Below are 21984 nucleotides of genomic sequence, written 5' to 3'. Positions count from 1 at the left end.
TTCATTATTTAGGTCATCTATGCACAAGAATGCGTGCATTGTTTGTTTTATACAACCCCCCTCCTCCCCCATGTTACTGAGTTGCCCCGAATGCTGTATTTGATCTAAATTCTAGATAATTCCAGACCTCGCACTATCCTGCGCTCTGACGTCAGAGTGCAGGATAGTACTTCTGGTATGACGTCAGAGTGCAGGATGGTGCATTTTGGATGCCATAGTGCAATTCGCTGAATATCATGTGATCCGATTTGGACCAATCAGATTACAGAACATTCCTGGGAGTTGTACAATAGGCATTTATATGGTGCTATCCATCTAGAAATATTCTATTCCGAGGTGCACGAGAAAGAAGAATAACAGTTTGGATAAGTGTTTCAGTGCTAATAACTGATGTTAGAAAAGACAAGGCTTCAGTTTAGATTTGAAAGTGGATGATGATACAATTCTTAAATTTCGTAGCAAATTATTCTAAAGAGAAGGTGCTGCAGGAGAGAAAGCTCACTCACATTAGGCTACTCGTTTTCGGGGGGGTTCTTTAGAAAAAGCTGGTTTGATGATCTCAGGCCACGAGATGGTGTATATACAGGTACGACAAGTAAATATTTTGGTGCCATACCATTTAAAGCTAAAAAAATATTTATGTAAACTTTTTAAGAACTGGGGAAATGTGTTGATATACTTAAAGGGGAATGAAACCTTTGGAAAAAGTAGGCTTATGTCCAAACAGAAAAAATCAAAGAATAAGAACAAAGAAAGTTTGAGAAAAATCGGACAAATAATGAGAAAGTTATGAGCATTTGAATATTGCAATCACTAATGCTCTGGAGATCCTCCCATTGGCAATGCGACAAGGATTTGTGATGTCACATGTGAACAACTTTCCCTTTGATGGACTATGAAATACACTCAAAATGTCTCTTTTTGCTTTTTCTTATGGTGATACGTACTCTTTATCCATGATGCATTCTTTAAAAATCTGTATTACATGCCCTCCTATAGAAAGAACACATGATCTACTGCTAGATGAGATAAAAGAGGCAATTTAAGTGAAATATGTTCTAAAGTAATGGGGAGAGTTGTTCACAGGTGACATCGCACATCTTTTCTGTATTGCCGATTTGAGGATCTCCATAGCATTAGTGATTACAATATTCCATCCGTTGGAGAGGACCCCAAGCCTTTCCTCCTCATGTTACACCTCGGTCACATTTGTTCTACGGCGGCCGTACGGCGAGTCGAAAACAGCCGTTTCAACATTTTTGTCCAACTACATGTACATATAGGTGGTTTGAATCAAAATTGATAAAACGGCTGTTTTCGACTCCCTGTACGGCCGCCGTAGAACAAATGTGACCATGGTATTACTTGCTAAAAAGCATTCATGATTTCTTATAGCAATCATGTACAAAATCACCAATCACCACCACCAAATCTCAAAAGATTTAGATTACAATTCAAATCCAAAAGGTTTTGTTCGACTGGTCACTATTCATAGCCATGGCAGTACTCAGGAAATTTTTCCAGGGGGGGGGTGATGCATATAAGATTCCGCAAGGGAGAAAGTGAAGCGACCGAGCTTGTAATTTGGGCAGTTTTGCATTTTATGCACATGTTTGGTTAATTTCGTGAAAATTTTCCACTGCGTATGGCCATGTTCACAGCCGATCTGGAATTATTTTAAATCCTTGAAATGTAGAGTGCACACATACATACATATTGATTTGTCGATAGAGAAGAAATGACTTCCTTAAGTACAGTTTAGATGATAATACTTGTACTTTGTTTTTGAATTGTTTCCAGTGATTTGACACAAAAAGAGTGCACTTGATTCTGGTTCATTCCTTACGAGTTCAAAATCCTCCAACAAATATTGATAAAGCACACTTCGCTAGCCAGGTTTTCTTCTCAAAATAAACCCCTCCTGCTGAGAATATCACATTAGCGAAATGATGACACATTAATTACTTGGCAGATATCAATTGTATCGTCTACCGATCCATCACACCAGAGTACTCTCCGAGATCCACAAATTAAATATAGATTAAAAGCCTGAATCGGTATGTAGGTTGAAAATTATCATTTTTGATCATTTCTCATGCCGAGAAATTTGAAAGGAGAAAATGAGAATTACTAATATCCTTTCTTTGCTTTATCATTGTTATGCAAGTGATGCATGTGAATTGTTTGCTGGCAGGAAAGAGGATAGCATGAAGTTATAGTTAAGCAAAGGAGATGAAATATTGTTTCAAATCCTGACTGTAATGTTAGAATATAAAATAATAAAAGGCAAATTTTACAAAGATACAGGATGCTTTTTAGGAGTTTAGGAGTTATGGAAAAATATATTTTACACCCAAGACATGACCCCCCCCCCATCACTTTTGCAAAAGTGATGTGGATGTAACATCAGAATTCATTCATCTCCTTATTTGCACCTCCTCCTTCTTCCTCCTCTTCTTCCTCCTCCTCCTCCTTCTTCCTCCTCTTCTTCCTCCTCTACTTCCTCCTTTCATTTCATTTCATTTATTTGTCCGCTAAAAACGGACAATTGTATAACTTGACAATTCTTGCAACAAAAATAAAATTCACAGAATAACATAACAACAATGAACATACCGGTAACATAATAACATGAACATGAGCATAATCATCGTGATTGAACAGAGTTATAAAATACATGTAATGTATACATGAATTAAAATCGATGACTTTGCTGGCATAGCTATTGAGCATTTATTTATTTATTCAGCTATTTATTCATTCATTTATTGGTTGATTATATTTTTAATGTTTTTATCGTATTTCTCCTCCTCCTTCTTCCTCTTCCTCTTCTTCTTCCTCTTCTTCTTCCTCCTCCTCCTCTTCTTCTTCTTCTTCCTTCCTCCTTCTTCTCCTTCTTCTTCCTCTTCTTTCTTCTCCTTCCCCTTCTTCTTCTTTTCTTTCCCCTTCTTCTCTTTCCTCCTTCTTCTTCTCTTTCCTCCTTCTTCTTCTTCCTCTTCTTCCTCCTCTTCTTCTTCCTTCCTCCTTCCTTTTCTTCTTTCTTCTCGTTCTTCTTTCTTCTTCTCGTTCTTCTTTTTCCTCTTTCTTCTCCTTCCCCTTATTCTTTTTCTTCTTCTTCTCGTTCTTCCTCTTCCTTCTCTTTCTCTCTCTCTCTCTTTTCCTTTCATTTTTTTTCTTATTTTGGCACAAGTTAACTTTAGATAACCCTTTTTTTCTATAGGCAGTAATGGAATATTATAATGAGTGTTTTCATTTCAACTATTTTAAGTGCATGTCTCTTTTTGTATATTAATTAACTTTAATTTGTAAAAAGGATTATGGAAAATGAAATGCAATGGAAAATTCAAGCGATTCACCTTTTTCTTGTTGAAAAAGCACCATTTTTATATATCGCTTACTTTCTCACAAAGATAATTCATAGATTGGAAAATTCTCCCCCTTTATCTTATTCAAACTCTGCAAAGTACATGTTTGATTAAAAAAAGAAAAATCTATGATTAATGGAGACATTTCACCACCACAAATCTAAAAATACAAGCACACATGAAAGCAATCCCCCGGGCTCCATGGCCCTATTTCTTATAAAGTCACATCAAATATTTTCAAGATGGTTGATGGGGGGGGGTTGGAGTAAAGTAAAAGAAAATGTGAAGCCCCAGTGGAATTGTTCCGCCCGGAGGGGAGAGGGGGGAAGTAAAGTTTTAATATTCATGGGCACATTGGGTGGTGGAATCTGCCCGCAGCTTATAGGGGTCAAAACCATTAGTGATGAATATCAGCTCTCTCTCAGTCCCATATCATACTAATCAATGTCAGTATATACCTAGTGGCTGGCTCAGACGCCAAGCCCATGCGACTAGAAAAATGTTTAAAGCTGCACTTCACTCAAATCCCTCCCCTGTACCATGTTTGAACAACAATGATGTTCCATTGATATCTGACATGTACTGTATCATATAGACAAAGTGATCAATTGTATTGATTGCGTATATGATCAATCATTAGGCTTTATGCAATGGGGTCCCGAGGTTCGAAGACAAGCACGTCAGGGCCCCATTTCATAAAAAAAGTTGATATAATAGTAATAATAATAATAATGTGACTTGTAAAGCCTTGTAACCTTTGCTGGAATGTCAACTACTATGACAACAGTGACAATCCTGCTTCCTGATTGGCCCTTCCAATGAAAGTTGACATTCCAGCAAAAGTTGCTATGATGGCAGCTTTTTATGAAATGGGGCCCAGAAAATTGAATTCTAATGACAACCTATTAGCATTACAGTCAAACCTGTAGATATATGACCACCCGAGGGCGACAAAGTTGTCTCTAAGTGGTCTTTAAAGACAGGTTTCTGTAATACATGTTTCACTGGGGAAAAAATAATCAGATAAAATCAAAGTTGTGGTCTTGAAAGCAGGGATAACTGTATTTCAATGTGAAATTACACAGTAAAAACACTGTTTAAGATTTTATACAATGCTGTTTACTATATGATCAATCATGTTTAATTTATTGAAGATTAGATATACAAAATTAAACTATGTTGCTTAAGATTTAAACACTTGTTTAACTTTAAACTACCAGTATTTAAACAATTACTGTAAGGTTCATATAGTAAACAGCTTATAATTTTTTTGTTTACTGTGTAATAAATTCAAAACAGGCCTCATAGATAAGAGGCAAGAATCAAACGTATCAAAGGGGACAAAACTAGATATAAATGGAAGTGTTTCTTATGTGTGCTCTCTGAATCTTGTCTCTCTCTATGTTGTTTGCTCCATCATGTTTTTCCTTGTCTCTTCCTCTCTCTTTCAAACATACTGGTAGAAAGGGGTCAATCAAACGTATTCTTTTGAAACCATTTCTCCATCTCCCTCTCTCCCACTCAAGCACTGTCTCCCTGTCTCATCTATGCTCATTCCAACGTATTAATTCACCTTCTCTCTCACAGATTCAGCTTTCAAAGTCAAATAACCCCCATACCCCTTTTCTGCTTTAATTACCGAGATATGACCACTCACAAAAGACAATAAGAGCATTCACGTCTCCTCGCTCTAACAACCCCCCCCCCACTCGATCGCCCGCCCGCACGTCAAAGTCTCTTACTCCCAAGCTCGCCCTACCTGACGCATGGTGTGACATATTATTCGGCAATTACAAACTTCCTAATTGCGCTGAGCTTCACTTCTAATTTAGCCCCGGCTGACATATTTACAAGGTTTAAGTGCTCGGGTGGTGTTCAATCTTGTGTGGTGGCGCATTTTCTGCTTGGATCGCAACGTCGATCCTTCTCCCACGTGAGGCCGATACCCCTGATGCAGAATAAAGGTATTCCTCTGCCCCCCATTAAAATTTTGCATCTGTATAAAAAGGCTGACAGTGGTCCAATAGAGAGTTTCAAATATGCATTTGCTCTACATAAATTAACTCTTCCAAGTTGGTTCTTTTTATTTTATTTTTTTCCTTTCTGTATCTCCACTGATTTTTCTTTCTATTGAACCCCCGTCGGTGGTCTCAGTATTCTCCTTTCATCTTCTCTCTCTCTCTCTCTCTTACTCTGCATTGTTCCACTCCTTGGATTTACACAACCTCTCTCTCCCTCTGTCACTTCATGTTATTCCCCCTCCTTTCATTGATGTACTCAATAATAAATTTTTCTCTATCTCTCCCTCTTTTCTTTCAACTTGAAAGTGTTGAATACGTAGCTCGCTTTGTCTTTCCTTTCCTTCCTCTTCTCTTTCTCGTCCTCCCTCGAATCTCTTTCCTTCTTTCTTTCGCCCTTCCTTCCTTCTTTCTTTCCTTATTTCTTTTTTCTCTCTCTCTCTTTTGTTGCATACCTCTTTCTCAATGCAGAAGACATGAAGACATTCATAGAACTGTTTTACCAAAAACATGCACATGTTTCAAATGTCATAACTTTGTTATTCCTCCTCCGATTTTGATCAAACTTTCAGAGTTTTGATTGTATGAGGTTTCTATATCTGCTCAAATCATATTATTTTCAACCTGGAGTACCCCTTTGACTGGATATCACACAGAATGATAGCTAACCTATGATGAATAGTCATAGACAAAGTGATAACTTGCCAATTCAGATATCAGTCAAAAATGGATACCGCTCTCATACGTACAACATCAACGGTAAAAATAGAAAAGAGTAACATACAAAATAATGACATACAAATCAAAATTGAAAGAAACGATGATTAAGCAAACTGGTAGTTACGCTTAGAGGTGTTGAACCAAGTAGGGTCTAGATAAAATGGGGATAGCCTGAATGAGTATTAGACAACACAAAATCAATGATATAAAGATGATACAAAAATAACTTAAAAATAGCAAGAGAAGAGTCGGACGATGATAAGGAAAAATGAATATTGCTTTTAATACTCACATTGTGACGATGATGTTGTCACTGCCACCTGACTTTCCGTCGTCTTCTGGGGCGTCTTTCTCGACGAGCGCCAGAGTGTTGAAGCCAAACTTGGAGATCACCTCCCTGCTGTCCAGGGCCGGGAAATCGGTGTCCACCTCACCGTCCTCCTCCGCTATCATCAAACAGTAACTCTCTACGTTCTCTCTATGAGGGTATAAAGAGAAGAACGAAAAAACTTGTTGATAAATATTTTGATGACTAAAGGCCATCACACACCTAATACGATTAGTCCACCATCTGAATTCGGAACAAATTGCATTTTGTTGATTTTTTAAAATGAGAATGAAAAGTATCTTTTTACTCGAGGTTAAAATTAACTGAAAGAATACTAAGTAATATCACTATTTGGATGATTGCAAGCTTTTATTTTGGAGTAAAAACCAAACTAGTCTCAAATTGTAGTCAATCATACAATTGCTATGACATCATTACGACTGGATATTAAATTCACTTTTTATTTAATAGGGTGAGAGAATAGTGACAGATTTGAACATAGGTACTCGTTAAAAGATTTTGAACATTACACAGTAAGATATCAGCATCAAATTCTACTAGGTTTTATTCCAAAATCGGGTCGCAGACCGATCATAAGGTAGCCTGTGACAGCAAATTCAAAATTACATTGTTAGTAAAAGAGATCAAACAAAAGAGAGAGAGAGAAATGCTGTAGAAGGTAGTAGTGTAGTGAACCACACATTTTGAGGGGGCCAGGCATGGCATGAGGGCAAAACTTATAAAAATACTGCAAGCAAGGAAAAAAATTCATCTTTAATATTTTACAAATAAGGGCAAAAGTTATATGCTGCAAGCAATGAAAAATTTCATCTGTAATATTTTACAAATAAAACCCCCTAAATTTGTGGTAGATTTAGTCATAATATTTTTTAAATGTATGCCACATTTTCACCTTTTTTTTCTGGGGGGTGGTCTTTGGCCCCCAAGCCCCTCCCATCTATCTGCCAGTGGTAGAAGAAAAGGGAAACAAAAGGAGGGAGATAGAGAGGAAGATCAGAAAGGTACAATATGTTGAGTGTGGAAGCCCGTTTCTTGTTTTTATCGCACTACATATGGTTTAATACAAACTTTAGTTGGTGTGAATGGATTTAAACTATGAAGAGCTAAAGGAGCCATGAATTAGATTCATGAATTCGAATTATGGAAAGCCAAGAATGCAATCTCCTTCTTCTGTTGATTTGAGTGGCCATATTTGTCATAATTGAACATTGTTGCCATTGACTTTATCTAAGATATCTCACTTCTCCTCACATAACATTTTTAACCAATATATCATATTTTTTATCTCTTGTATCCTTTCAATGTGAAAAGAAAATAATTTCACAATGAAGTTAATTGCTATAAATATTCATTCTTTATGTCTCAATTGCCATTAACAATATCTCACCCAAAACAGAACCACTATCTTCAGCCCAGATGCAAACAAGTTGCGCATGCCCTGCCCTTTCAAGATGCAATCATACCAGTCAGCATGGTACATTGTACCGATTTCAATAATGAAGACATTGTGCCATGATTTAATGAAGACAAACTATGGAAGCTAACACTACAATTTCCTCAAAGTGCCTGGTTGCTAGCATGATAACAGATATAATTTCACAATGGTGACCCAAAATGAATATTTGAAAGTTTAAAAGTTTTCATAAGCTCCTTGATGGGTATCATCTAGTTTCCTTGAGTTGATTTTATCCCTCTTTACTGATATCATTCAACTCCATTTATGGGTGCTTTTTGAAAGGAAAAACACAAAATAATTTTGAAAATCACATAAAATCACAATAAAGACAAAAAGCACATAGGCCCTCCGGTGAAATTTTCCAGAGGGCAATTAACTGACAAAATGTTGTCACATGAAATTGTACACATGTATAGCTTGGGACTCAGGACTCACATGAAAATGGAACAAGGGGCATAATGCAGTCTGATAGTCAACTTCTGTAAGCAGTTAATGGCGACTCACAGGGGAGTTGCGTGCAAAATGTTCAAAACCGCAGTCAACCTCAAGCATCTTCAGTTGTTCCCCGGGAGAACGATTTGATTAGGTGGTCTTCTACGGTAAAAATGACCTGTGACAACTCGGCGAAAGAAAGACCTTTGTTGTAGGCGACGGCGACACAGGCAATCTGCGTTGAGCATCGCTGCAACCACCAAGCAACAATGACAGTTTCACAAGAATGCAACAGGAAGGACGTGATATCTTAGGGTATCGTCCCTCTAGGATCGCTTCAAGAGTTCGCGAGCCCTTGTCCAACCAATAATAGACGTAAATCTGAAAAATGGTTTGGCTCGGTGCCTGTTTTGTTCTTTTCAGAAGCTTTCTGAACCCTAAGATGAATTGGATTCATAAAGGAGCAGGCCCATTTCATACTAATGTAGTAAACTGCTTTACCATTGTAACAAGGCTTAGCACCTACCAAAGGTCAAGTTTTCTAGGGTCATACTGAGGTTCATGAATTTTACCCAGGGTAGCCACTTAAAGCTACTGCTCTACCAGCGGACCCTGCATAATAAATATTAATAATAATACTAATATGCAACATTTATATAGCGCTGCCACTTAATACAGATGTTTCTAAGTGCCGCACACTTTTACCCCAGCTTTAGCAGTTACCCTGATCAGACGCTCGAGCATTCAAGGAATTCCTTCCTACCAGGTACCCATTTTCTTCACCCGGGTAGAGTGACAAATGAAGATAAATGCCTTCCTAAAGCGAGTGCTGCAATAGGATTTTAACCCTGGACCTTGTGGTTAATAGTCAGGTGACTGAGCCACAACACAACTCCAATCGAAATGCTGAATGCCTAGCAAGAATGCAGAAGGCCCTATTTTTGTAAGTCTTTGTTAGGACTCGGCTGGGGGATCGAACCCGCAACCTTCCATTCATGAGAACTGTACTCTACCACTGTACCACCAATCCCAGTTGACTTCTGTATATCTATAAAACAAGTCACAAATACATGTAATTCCCCCTAAAATCTTTGAAAATATCATGTAGAAGCCTGGTTTGCATATATCTTAGTTCCGAAGCAGCCTAAATTCCCTAATACAGGAATTTGACTACATACTTGAAAAGGGTAAGCGCCTGTAATTTCACAGATAATGTAAAATAACTAAAAATCAATGCAGTATGTCAACCAACTAATTCATCTTTACAATGATTTTTATAAGATTTCTCCCCTAAGCTTTGCGAGAAAAATAATTTCTTTCGTCCATCCTATAGGAAAACTTTTTATGACCTGAGAAGAATTATTCCTTAGCAGGAAGCATGCATGTATTACATCTATAGATACAAAAAATTTTTAGATAACTCGATTCGTTTAGTGTTAAATTTTGAGTGAATGTTTCTTTTTTTTGTAATCCATATTCCTGCAAATATCTTTATTCTTTCAAAAATGAAATGGATTATGTACATCTCATCGAAAAACACGAGACATGTCCCTTTCAGTCTTCTACATCTTTGCTTCCATAAAAGTTATTCCTCCTCGTATTCTCTTCAAATTCCTCTATTCTCATATTACCCCCATCAATATTTTCTACTTTAACCTTCTCCATGTACCAACAAACAAGATCTCTGGTTGCCATTTCTTCATAAAACCAATAAGTCTATCTCACGTTTCCTCTTACAAAATCTTCCTTCTTTTTTAGATGATGCCATCCCGTTTATTTTCTTGCTTCTGTTTGGTTGTTGAACTTGAATTTTCCCATGCATCTTACGGAGGGAAGTTACTAATCTGTCTTCCACTATCTCCTGTTTTTGTTTTATCCTTGGTGCAAAGTCAAACTGATTTGTGCCTCTCTATTTCTTTTTCTTTCTTTAGACAGAAGAAGTGTAATACTACTAGGTTGCCTGAAGCTAGCTAGCTAGCTCAGGACCCATCACACATATTGAATTTTCCCAGCCGGATTTTCTTTCATCTCAATGTCTATTGATCAATCATTTCTGGTAGGATGGAATCAAATGGCTCTAGGTATACATGCAATGTCGGGACATAGTGGTCACACCCCAGAAGGAAGATGAGGGGGGGGGGTTATATTGCAACCTGGGTTCACACTTTTGTCTCAGGGTGGGGGACAGATTTTCTGTTCACATCTCCTACACGATTGACTGTTCACACCGGTCTACTGGGCTCGGGAATAAACTCTTTAAAGCCATGGAGAGAATATGCAAATCTATAATATGGGGGTTATGCATGACTGAATATATATGTATACATGTGTGGTTCTTAATGACAAACTGTCTTCCTGTCACATTCCATGCAAGTGATAAAAACAGCTGTGCCCTATCAAAATTGCCCCCCATGCCACTCTCCCCTCCACATTTTATCAACAGTGTTTGATTCACTGACAAGGTTACCCTGACTATTAAAACAATATAGAATAAATGAATAAATTTAATGAATAAATGAATTACAAGACAACCCATCGCTCAAAAGGGGAGAGAAGAGACAATTCTCTGCAGCCGTTCAGATGACAACATTGGAGGGGGGGGGGGGTACTAGAATGCACAAGGAATTCCTGTTGTGTTGGACAATAGTGTGAACACAGCTCTAGACAATGATCCAGTCAAGGTTGGGAGGAGACAGTGAAACAGAAAATCAGGGTCCTGTCTTACAAAGAGTTGCGATCGATCTGATCAATCGCAACTATGGAATGCCAGCATTAATCAACTTGTTTGTACAAACCATTTTCCAGAAATGACGTATATTCATGCATTTACTGTTTTCTTGACAAATCAGTATGCTTCTCTTTGTTATCGATGGACATTGAGCAAATTTCCTGAAGAAAAAATTATTACAATGATGGATTTCCGTATATTTGAGATTGATCGGATCAATCGTAACTCTTTGTAAGACGGGGCCCAGAGATAGATGGACAAAGATCATTCAAAGGAATCGCCTCAGGGCATCACACTATCCGCTTCCATTTATCATCCTTTATACCTGATATTCCTTTTCTATTCCCATAACCCCCCCCTAGATTCCTGATTTTCTCTAATTCAATTCAATCTATTGTTAGGTACATGTACATGTATATCGCATTTAATTTCTAGCTCTTTTATTTAATAGTGCACAATCCGTTGACTATTTTGCATTCATTGACTGCAACTGACTTGCATGAGTTTAGTCTGCTGGTACTGTTACAAAATGCTCTTTGATTCTGTTTTCATTACAAAATCAGATTGTTCACGAACCATGAGTCTCGTCTGATTTTGCAATCAATAAAATATGCAATAGGATCTTTTAACTCTGAAATGACCTTTGACCTTATCATTCTCAAGAAAACATACATACATCTTTGGATATTACCATACATGTATGGTAATATTCAAAGATTATTTGTACCAAGTGTAATCATAATTGGTGTAGAAATAAAGAAATGAGAGCAAGTTGACCATTTGACCACTAGATGACCTCTGATCTCATCGTCCTCATGGACACACATGAGGTATAATCCCAAGCATCATTTGTACCAACTTAAGTGTGAACATAATTAAGAAATGGGAGCAAGTTGACCTTTTGACACCTACATGTAGATGACTTCTGACCCCATTGTCCTCAATGACACACATGTGGTATTACCCAAGTATCATTTGTACCATGTGTGAACCTAATTTATGTAGAAATAAAGAAATTAGAGCAAGTTGACCATTTGACCACTAGATGACCTCTGACCTCATCGTCCTCATGGACACACATGTGGTATAATCCCAAGGATCATTTGTACAAGTGTGGACATAATTGATGTAGAAATGAATAAATTAGCAAGTTGACCTTTTGACCCCAAGATGACCTCCAACCCCATAGTCCTTATGGATACACATGTGGCATTACCCAAGGATCATTTGTATCAAGTGTAAACAAAATTGATCTAGAAATAAAGAAATAATTGATGTAGGAAAAAAAATGGGAGCAAGTTGACCTTTTGACACCTAGATGACTTCTGACCCCATCGTCCTCGTGGACACACATGTGGTATAATCCCAAGGATCATTTGTACAAGTGTGGACATAATTGATGTAGAAATGAATAAATTAGCAAGTTGACCTTTTGACCCCAAGATGACCTCCGACCCCATAGTCCTCATGGACATATATGTGGTATTACCAAAGGATCATTTATACCAAGTGTAAACAAAATTGATCCAGAAATGAAGACATGAAAGCAGTTTGAAAAAAACTTGACCTTTTGACCCATATATGTAGATGACCTTTGACCCCATCATCCTGAACAACAGACGGGTGGTACTATCCAAGGATCATTTGAACGAAGTGTGAAGATAATTTATACACAACTGAAGAAATGAATGCAAATTGAACAAAACCTTCAAAAAGGATTAACATGACATTTGACCCCAAGATGACCTTTGACCCAATCATTTTCATAGGCTCACATGTGGTATTACCCAAGGATCATATGTACCAAGTATGAATAATTGATGCAGAAATAAAGAAATGGGAGCAAATTGAACACACACATTATGAACAGACTAACAGGAAGGGTGATTACTCTCTGCCAAACTTCGTAGGCAAGACAATAAAAAGTATATTTAACTTTTAAAGGTCAAGTCCAACCCAGAATTTTTTTATTTGAATCGATAGAGAAAAATCAACCAAAATCAAGCAAATAACAAAGTTATGACATTTTTAAGTTTTGCTTATTTTTCACAAAACAGTTAAATATGCACAACCCAGTGATAGGCATATGAGAGAGTCTATGATGTCCCTCACTATCTATTTTGTTCTTTATTGTTAGAATTATACAATATTTTGATTTTTACAGATTTGACAATATGGACTAATTTGAATTAACCTTAAACTGTTGAAATAATGGTAATGCCACATGTTCAGGGAGGAATAAGATTTTGTTCACATGACGATGAATAGTAATTTATATTTTTTCATATTTCATATCATGAAATACAAGAAATAGTGAGTGTGTGACATCATCTGTCTGCTCATTTGCATATCAACCAGGATGTGAATATAACCGTTTTGTGAAATTAGGCAAAACTCTCAAATGTCATAACTTTCTTATTTCACATCCGAACTTGATGAAATTGGCAGTGCTATGCTTGTTGGATTTTTCTCCTTTTTATTCAAATCAACTTTTCATTGAGGTGGGTTTGCTGAAATCTTAAACTAGCATCACATATAGAGCCCATAATAATCTTGATTTGGAAATTGATTGTAAAAATACTGTGAACAATGTAACAACTAATCCCTGGAAATAAAAACCAATGTAAACAAGTCTCACCTGCATCACGCGGTTCAATATAGCAGCAGTGCTGACTTTGAAAACTACTCTAACTCGCACAAGATGTTCAGTGATACATGGTTACTCTTAATATGTCCACTTTTTATGAACTAGACCAATAAACTTACAGAGATATGATGGTTATTCAACAAAAAAAACCCAACATGGCCAAAGTTCATTGGCCTAACATGACCTTTGACATTGATCATGTGACTTGATGTTCAGTGATACTTGATTACTCTTAAGTCCAAGATTCATGAATCAGATCCATAAACTTTCAAAGTTATGATGGTAATTCAACAGTTACACCCAATTCGGCCAAAGTTCATTGACCTTTGACCTTGGTCATGTGACCTGAAATGCGCACAGGATGTTCAGTGATACTTGATTACGCTCATGTCCAAGTTTAACGAACTAGACCAATAAATTTTCAAAGTTATGATGGTAATTCAACAGATACCCCCAAATCGGCCAAAGTTCATTGGCCCTAAATGACCTTTGACCTTAATCATGAGACCTGAAACTTGCACAAAATGTTCAGTGATGCTTGATTACTATTATGTCCATGTTTCATGAATCAGATCCATAAACTTTCAAAGTTATGATGGGAATTCAACAGATACCCCCGATTCGGCCAAAGTTCATTGACCCTAAATGACCTTTGACCTTGGTCATGTGACATAAAACTCACGCAGGATGTTCAGTGATAATTGATTAATCTTATGTCCAAGTTTCATGAACTAGGTCCATATATTTTCTAAGTTATGATGACGTTTCAAAAACTTAACCTCAGGTTAAGATTTCGATGTTGATTCCTCCAACATGGTCTAAGTTCATTGACCCTAAATGACCTTTGATCTTGTTCATGTGACATGAAACTCTAATAGGATGTTCAGTAATACTTGATTAACCTTATGGCAAAGTTTCATGAACTAGGTCCATATACTTTCTAAGTTATGATGTCATTTCAAAAACTTAACATCAGGTTAAGATTTGATGTTGACGCCGCCGCCGCCATTGCCGTTGGAAAAGCGGCGCCTATAGTCTCACTCTGCTACGCAGGTGAGACAAAGAAAGGACAAGATGCTATTTCTGACTAACTTGAGTTCTGGCTGTAGACCTTTATTCACATAGTGCCAACAGATGAGACCGATCAGATCTTGGACTTTAGCATTGTTTGTCACGACAATCTTTAAGAATCTTCTGTCAGGTATGCTAGGTTCGACCATCGTTAAAAAGATTTCGATGCGTTTAACACCTCCTGCACCAGCATGGCCCTATAAGAAAAAAAAGTGATGAGAAAATAACTAATTTGAAATTTATCAATTGCACATTAATCCCCATCACTATCACAATCATCGTCCAAGTCCTCAGCATCATCATTATCATCATCATCATCATCACCATCATCATAATCATCATCACCACCATCACCATCTTCATCGTGCGTCATCATCATCATCAACATCCAGCAGTATTAGCAGCAGCAGCAACATCAGCATCAGCAGCATCATCATTATCATCACCATCATCATCATCACTACCATCATCATCATCACCATCATCATCATCACCATCATCATCATCACCATCATCAGCATTATCATCATCATCATTATCACCATCATGCATCATCATCATCAGCAGCATCATCATCATAATCATCATCATTCATCTTCATCATCACCATCATCACCATCACCGCCATCACCGCCATCATCATCATCACCATCATCACCATCATCATCATCACCATCATCATAATCATCATGCAGCAGTAGTAGCAGAATCATCATCATCATCATCACCATCATCTTAATCATCATACAGCAATAGTAACAGCAGCAGCATCATCATCACCATCATTATCATCATTACCATCATCATCACCATTAGCATCACTTATTGTCATCATCATCATCATCATCACCATCATCATCATCATGCATCATGCATCATGCATCATCATCATGCATCATCATCATCAGCATCATCATCATCATCACCATCATGCATCTTCATCACCATCATTATAATTCCAACAGCATTTCGCCTCTTACAAGTTACAAGTAACTTATGATGCTTTTGAAATACTTAAAATGTCTCAAAAAGCTTCCCATCGATATAAACATATAAATTACATTCAAAGGCTTTTACATATAAAAAAAGGCAAATCATTATCAGGTTACATCAAAACATGTTACATCAGAACAAGATATGAAAAAGACAAATACATCATTTATAAAATATTCAAGCGCAGATTTATATCCAGCGAGCCATAACTGGCAACCACCAGTAAGATTGATGGCCGAGTTGTCATGTAATTTTCTCATGATAATGCATGTACTTGCAAGTCATTTCAGAGTTTTGTAAGATTTTTATTGGGCTGTACCTAAATAGGGTTAATACTAAATCGTTATTCAAACAACGACAACAACAACTACAAACACCCTTGGCAGTCTCACATAGATTATACAACTAGTCTTAAAAATTAATAAGAAATATCTCTTTATTATTAAAGTAAAGCTGAGAAAAGATGTGTAGATGAAGATTTTAGAAATTGTGTGGGTTTATTTTATATAACATCTTGAAAAAAGTAAAGATTATAATCACTCATACTTTTCTCCATATCGATGTCCCTATACAATCACTTTGTACTTTTGAACTAGAAAATCAGTTCCTGGTTCTAGTAAGAAAATAGGCAAAAGGACAAAGAGAGGTTTAGTGGCCCATTTGAGAGATAGGTTTTCTGTCTTAAAATATCAGTAAAAACTCCTAGAAATGTACATGTAGGAGGAGAAAATTCTAATGCCAAATTTCAGAAAATTTCCAAAACTTTAATGTTATATTAAGTCCTTCTTGAATATTAAAGAAGAGTGTAATTAAAACTCATTATTACAGGCCTTAAATTGGCAATGCAGTGAAATTTGATTTTTTTTTTTCACTCAAAAGAGCAAAAGTGTGTTTTTCTTTCTTTTCATTTTTGTTTAACTCTTAACATGCCACGTCAATTGGTAATGCAAAAAAGTGGATTTTCTTTTTAAAGTTTCTAAGAAAGATATTGGAAAGCCTTGCTTGGTCGACTGGAAATCAATCCAAATACACAACACAAGAATCACTGATATTTTTTTTCAAGCCTTTACTCTAATCATTAAAGAGAATATGAATTATTACAACTGTATAGATCAGGGGTTCTCAAACTTTTTCTTTGAAGGGCCAGATTAGACTCCAAGTAAACCTGAAAGGGCCAGGGTGAAGTGGATACTTAGAAAAAAAAATGTTCGCGAAGTGCAAAGACCCTTGCGGTCATGTTCCTATATGCTCTCTTGTGCAATCTTGCCCTCATTTTGGGAGCATTTAATCCAACAAATTTATAACAGTTTCATATGTTTTGAATGTCATTACTTTTATTACGGTTTCATGGATACACAATGTAATCATATTGAGCAATGTTTCATATTGTGACTAAAAAGTGATTTTTAAAAACCAAGCACAGTCTCGCGGGCCGGATCGAGAAGTTCCAAGGGCCGGATCCGGCCCGCGGGCCGTAGTTTGAGAACCCCTGGTATAGATAATAAATGCAATTGCACGAAAATGTGTCTGTGACATACTATGGGTTTAAGATAAAAGCCAGTCTTGATAACGAATCGAAAATGAGTTTGTACAGAGTACAATAAGATGACCACCCAAGCGTCTGTTCACATTCATGTGGCCAAGTATTCTGCAAGAAATTGTGCAATTCCTGAGAAATTACAGTACTTAGCAATTTAAGCATGGGATTCAAGTCAAATGTCTGGTATTTGTCCAAGCAATCATATAGTCTCTCACATGTGCTTATCTGTGTTGGTCATACGGTGTGATCAATTTTAGCTTAGATTTCAGGATTTCACAAAAGGCGGTGCTGCACCATTTATCCCGATCGGCCCTCTTCGCGATGATTCTCGAGATTCAAGAAACCCTGTCTCCGCCATCACAAGAAGAGTGAGTCCTGCACGAGCGAGGCATCGATGCACTATGGTCTGACACCGTGAATAAATTATCCCGAGTGCGTCTGCACCTACAAATTAACGCGATAATTTGTAAAATAGCGTGCTATTTTGCAAATAATCCCAAGTTGACTTGGGCTTGCGATCTCGAGATTAATCCTACAAACTAGCGCAATAATTGTGTATCCATTGCAAATAATCTCAAGATTGCTCTGATCGGGATAATTTGCCAGATCAGAAATAGTGCGCTAATTTGAAAACTCAGGATGGTGCAGACAGCCCTAAAGTTCTGTTTAGGTACATGTAACTGAACCAGATAAAGGACCATGATAAGTTATATTGACAATTAGTTTTACAGACTTTCTTATAAAATCAGGTTTTAGCTGCGAAAACTTTCAATTGTCTTTAAATAAACTGTGCTACATTTGCGTACATATATTGACTGGCTTGGTAAGAGATACCATAACCTCGAAGTAGTCTCATATTGTCCCATAGGATAAGAAGGGAAATACGCAGACCTGCCAACCTCTGGGAATGAAAAACTGTATTCTGTGATAAAAAAAAACTGTATTTTTCCCCCAAAAAAGTGTATTTCATAATAAAATGCTTGGCGCACTAGCTCATCGCGGGGCTCAAGCTGCATACAAGCTAAAATGCGCACTGCTCTTGCAGATGAAAAAAACAAAAAAACATTGAAACGTGTGTTTATCTTCACCCTGGTTTTAACAAAATGATTGGAAAAAAAAGTTACCTGAAATTACATTGATCTAATAACCATATTTGTGTACGTTTTATGAAATGGAGACATATAGAGATCATTTTTCTCATTAAATTACGATTTTGATAAAAAACAATTTTTTTTTAAAACGTACTGCCGTGTTTTGGTTGCAAAAAAACGTACTAAATACGCCTAAAACATACTGGTTGGCAGGTCTCAATATGGGTCTACTGAGGGAAAGATGATATGGTATCTCCCAAAAATTAAAGCAAGTCAATATTATTATCATTACATACAGGCCTGCAGCTGTATGAAGTTTAATTGAAGCTAGAGTATTATAAATTCATTATTTTAAGCAATCGATGTTGAATGAATACTTCTGATTTCAGGTTATTCGTGTACTTGATAAAGTAATCCTGGCTATTATATGACGTAAAGTGTACACAGAGCAGGCGCGCATCATGCATGTCGCACATACACTTAAAGGGATGGTCTGGGCTGAAAGTATTTATAGCTTAATAAATAGAGTAGAATTCACTGACCAAAATGCCAAAAATTTCACAAAAATCGTATAACAAAGTTATTGAATTTTAAAGTTTAGGAATAATTTGTGAAAACAGTTGTCATGAATATTCATTAGGTGGGCTGATGATTATCCGATTTTGATGGAATTTTTCGGCATTTTGCTCAGTGAATTTATTCTACTCTATGTATTAAAATATAAATATTTTCAGCCCAGACCATCCCTTCAACGCGTACACAAGAATTGCGCTAGGGTTTGGTGAATGGGAATATGGATATTATGGACTGATGATTTATTACAGAAGTGCAAAAGGAAAATTATAGATTTGTGGAGAAGGGTTGTATGAATATTATGGTCCTATCAAGCCTGGCTGGGCCATTGTGACATATTTTGTATTGAGTTAATCAGGACAGACCAGACAAAATAGATCGGACAGATACTTCAAGGGGAAGATCGGACAGTACATAGACCAAGTAATGAAACGCTCGGGAAGAGCACCCCACAGCATTGAGTAAGTAACAACTTGTTTACCTCTACGTATCGCGAGATGGTTGTGTACAAAACATGAGGGAAGTAGTTAAGGGTTGAAGGAAAAGACGATTTTTACATTCCAAAATTGTTTTCATTCAATTTGTTTTGCTTATATTAAAGATGAATATATTTTAGAGGTTCTTGGGTAATAAAAGGTGGAATTACTTCCAAGCGCCACCCTTGAGCCCTCTCCAAAATCACCTCTCTCATTTTCCCTATATGTTTCATACACAACTGCGTGCCGATGTGCGAAGGTTTGTTTACTCAACGCAAGTGGGCGTCATTCCCCATGAGCATTCATTGGACGTTTGGGAGCATTTCAAAAAATCGCCGAAGTGTCTGATCTTCCCCTTGTAGTATCTTTGAAATAGGCTTTAATTTTTGTCTTCAAAATACCTCACTCAGGGGAGCATATCGACCTTATAAAGTCTAAGACTACACAACAACAATATGATTGTTGTCATTTTAAGGAGCAAGTGCTGGAGATATTCCCAACAGCTTCTCCTCTTGAGCCTACACGATCCCTTCATCAGTGGGACTAAGTACCTCCCATTAAAATTTAATGAATGCTAATTGATGAAGAAATCTAATACAAATGCCAGGGATGATAAATGGGGGAGGCTAAAATCTTGGACAATTAAAAAGCACTGACAGTATTCAAAGGAGCTCCAGTAAATTGTTTTAATCTACCGTCGAAGACATTTTGTCAGTCTTCAATGGGAGCTCTACCAAGCTTCAAAATTAGTATGCCATCTATAATCATTAAGTCCATGGTGAAAGACACTTGCAATCGATCGCAAGTCAATCTTATATGCCCAAATTAATCACAAGTCATTAAATCACAATTAATAAAAGGGATTGTTTAAAGTAACCAATCTGTTGTTACAATGTAAGTATGCGTCTGACCAATAGAAAATGATCAACATCAACCAGCATTTTGGTAGATTCTAACCAATATTATTAGTTGATTTTCACCATTTTTGTCAGACAAATTTTGCCATGGCTGGGATTTGAACCTACGGCCTTTGTTATTCAGAGTCCAGGGACTAATCTGCTGGACTGCTCCGCTTGTTGGTTACTTGGTATACAGATGCAATAATTGTATCCACCACCATGGAAGTCATATACATTGTATGCTTTTCACACTGCATTTCCTTAACCCCATACTATCCTTAACCGTGGACTATCCTCAACCCCATACTATCTTTTTTTGGATTCACATGTCTTTCTTAACCCCATACTATCTGCTCAATCGTGGTTAACACCGTAACCCCGAACTATCACACAGCTCATGAAGATTGATGATTTTACCATACAGAGCGTGATTAACGTGCAATTTCGACTTCTGTGATTGGCTAATGCTTAGCCCCACTTTTCCTTAGCCCTGTTTCGTTTCACACTGCATCTCTTAGCACCACAGCCGGCTAACCCTGCTTTTTTGCAGGACCAGGTAGTACCGTACTATTTACCCACTTTGCTAACACGTATAGTGTGAAAACAAGGTGGGCTAATCTTAACCCCAGGAAATCGGTGGGGCTAAGACCACCCCACCAATTTCTCGGATTTTAGGAAAAAGTGCAGTGTGAAAAGCATATAGTTTTCCATCAATTTTTTTACATACCACAACTTACCTAGCCACTGAAAACAATAAGGAATAGCTCTACATTTAATGAGTTTGCTAATTATTGTACCCTTCTCTAATAATATACCAAACCCCCTTCCAAGAGGGCAAGCTTTTTAACAAGTCTTTGGCATGACTTGGTCGAGACTCAATCCAGTAACCTCATGTCACAAGGCAGGCACTCTACCACTGAGCCACCCGGCCCTGCACAACCATGCCCCAGGGTTCCTAGTTTTTCAAGAAAACAAAATTCCCTGATTTTTCCCTGATGAAGTTTACAAATTCCCTGATAATTATTTAAACCCATTCCCAGTTTCGCATGTTTAATAATAGTGGTTGCAGTGAATTACACGTATTTACAGTATAAAAACAATAATGTAAATCTAATAAGTACCATCATAACCAGTCATCCAGTGGATGTTATTTTGATATCCGACAAAATAAAACAAGAGTCTGACTGACTACAGTGCTTTCGACTTTTGGGCTCATCAAAATTCCCTGATTTTTTTCCTCATTTGAGGCATATTTCCCTGATTTGATGTTTTTATAAAATTTCCTGATTTTTCCGACTGGAAAAAAAGTAAAATAATTTTCCGATTTCTATGATAGGTTCGGAACCCTGATGAACACACCATCAGAGAGGAAGTTATAAAATGAATATAGAGCTCCCTCAACAGGTCCCCAGTATGGAAACAGAGGCATATGAATGATGAATACCGCATACATTTCTAATTCCGAAGGTTCCTAATTCTGAAGGTTCGGTTATTTGGAAGGTTCGCATATTCCGAAGGTTTATAATTCCGAAGGTTCGTTCATCCGAGAACGAAACAAGGTTTGTAATTACGAAGGTTCGTTAGTCCGAAAACGAAGTGAGGTTCGTAATTCCGAAGGTTCGCTAG

The 21984-nt window shown here is 37.2% G+C and overlaps 1 protein-coding gene across 2 annotated transcripts in view; it reads right to left on the bottom strand.

Moving 5' to 3' along the window:
• LOC121428689 (target of rapamycin complex 2 subunit MAPKAP1-like) overlaps positions 1–21984 on the bottom strand; it is a 99546-nt gene that overhangs the window by 41723 nt on the left and 35839 nt on the right. For both annotated transcript variants that reach the window (XM_041625494.1, XM_041625493.1), the window contains exons 5-6: positions 14808–14983; positions 6396–6581 (exon numbers count right to left, since the gene is read on the bottom strand). In XM_041625494.1, the coding sequence (XP_041481428.1) occupies positions 6396–6581; positions 14808–14983 (362 nt within the window). The remainder of the gene's footprint in view (positions 1–6395; positions 6582–14807; positions 14984–21984) is intronic.

This window comes from Lytechinus variegatus, chromosome 15 (genome assembly GCF_018143015.1).
Source record: "Lytechinus variegatus isolate NC3 chromosome 15, Lvar_3.0, whole genome shotgun sequence".
NCBI classification, from domain to species: Eukaryota; Metazoa; Echinodermata; class Echinoidea; order Temnopleuroida; family Toxopneustidae; genus Lytechinus; species Lytechinus variegatus.
The sequence above is the reverse complement of the archived record's forward strand: the minus strand, read 5'-3'. Positions and strand labels throughout refer to the sequence as shown.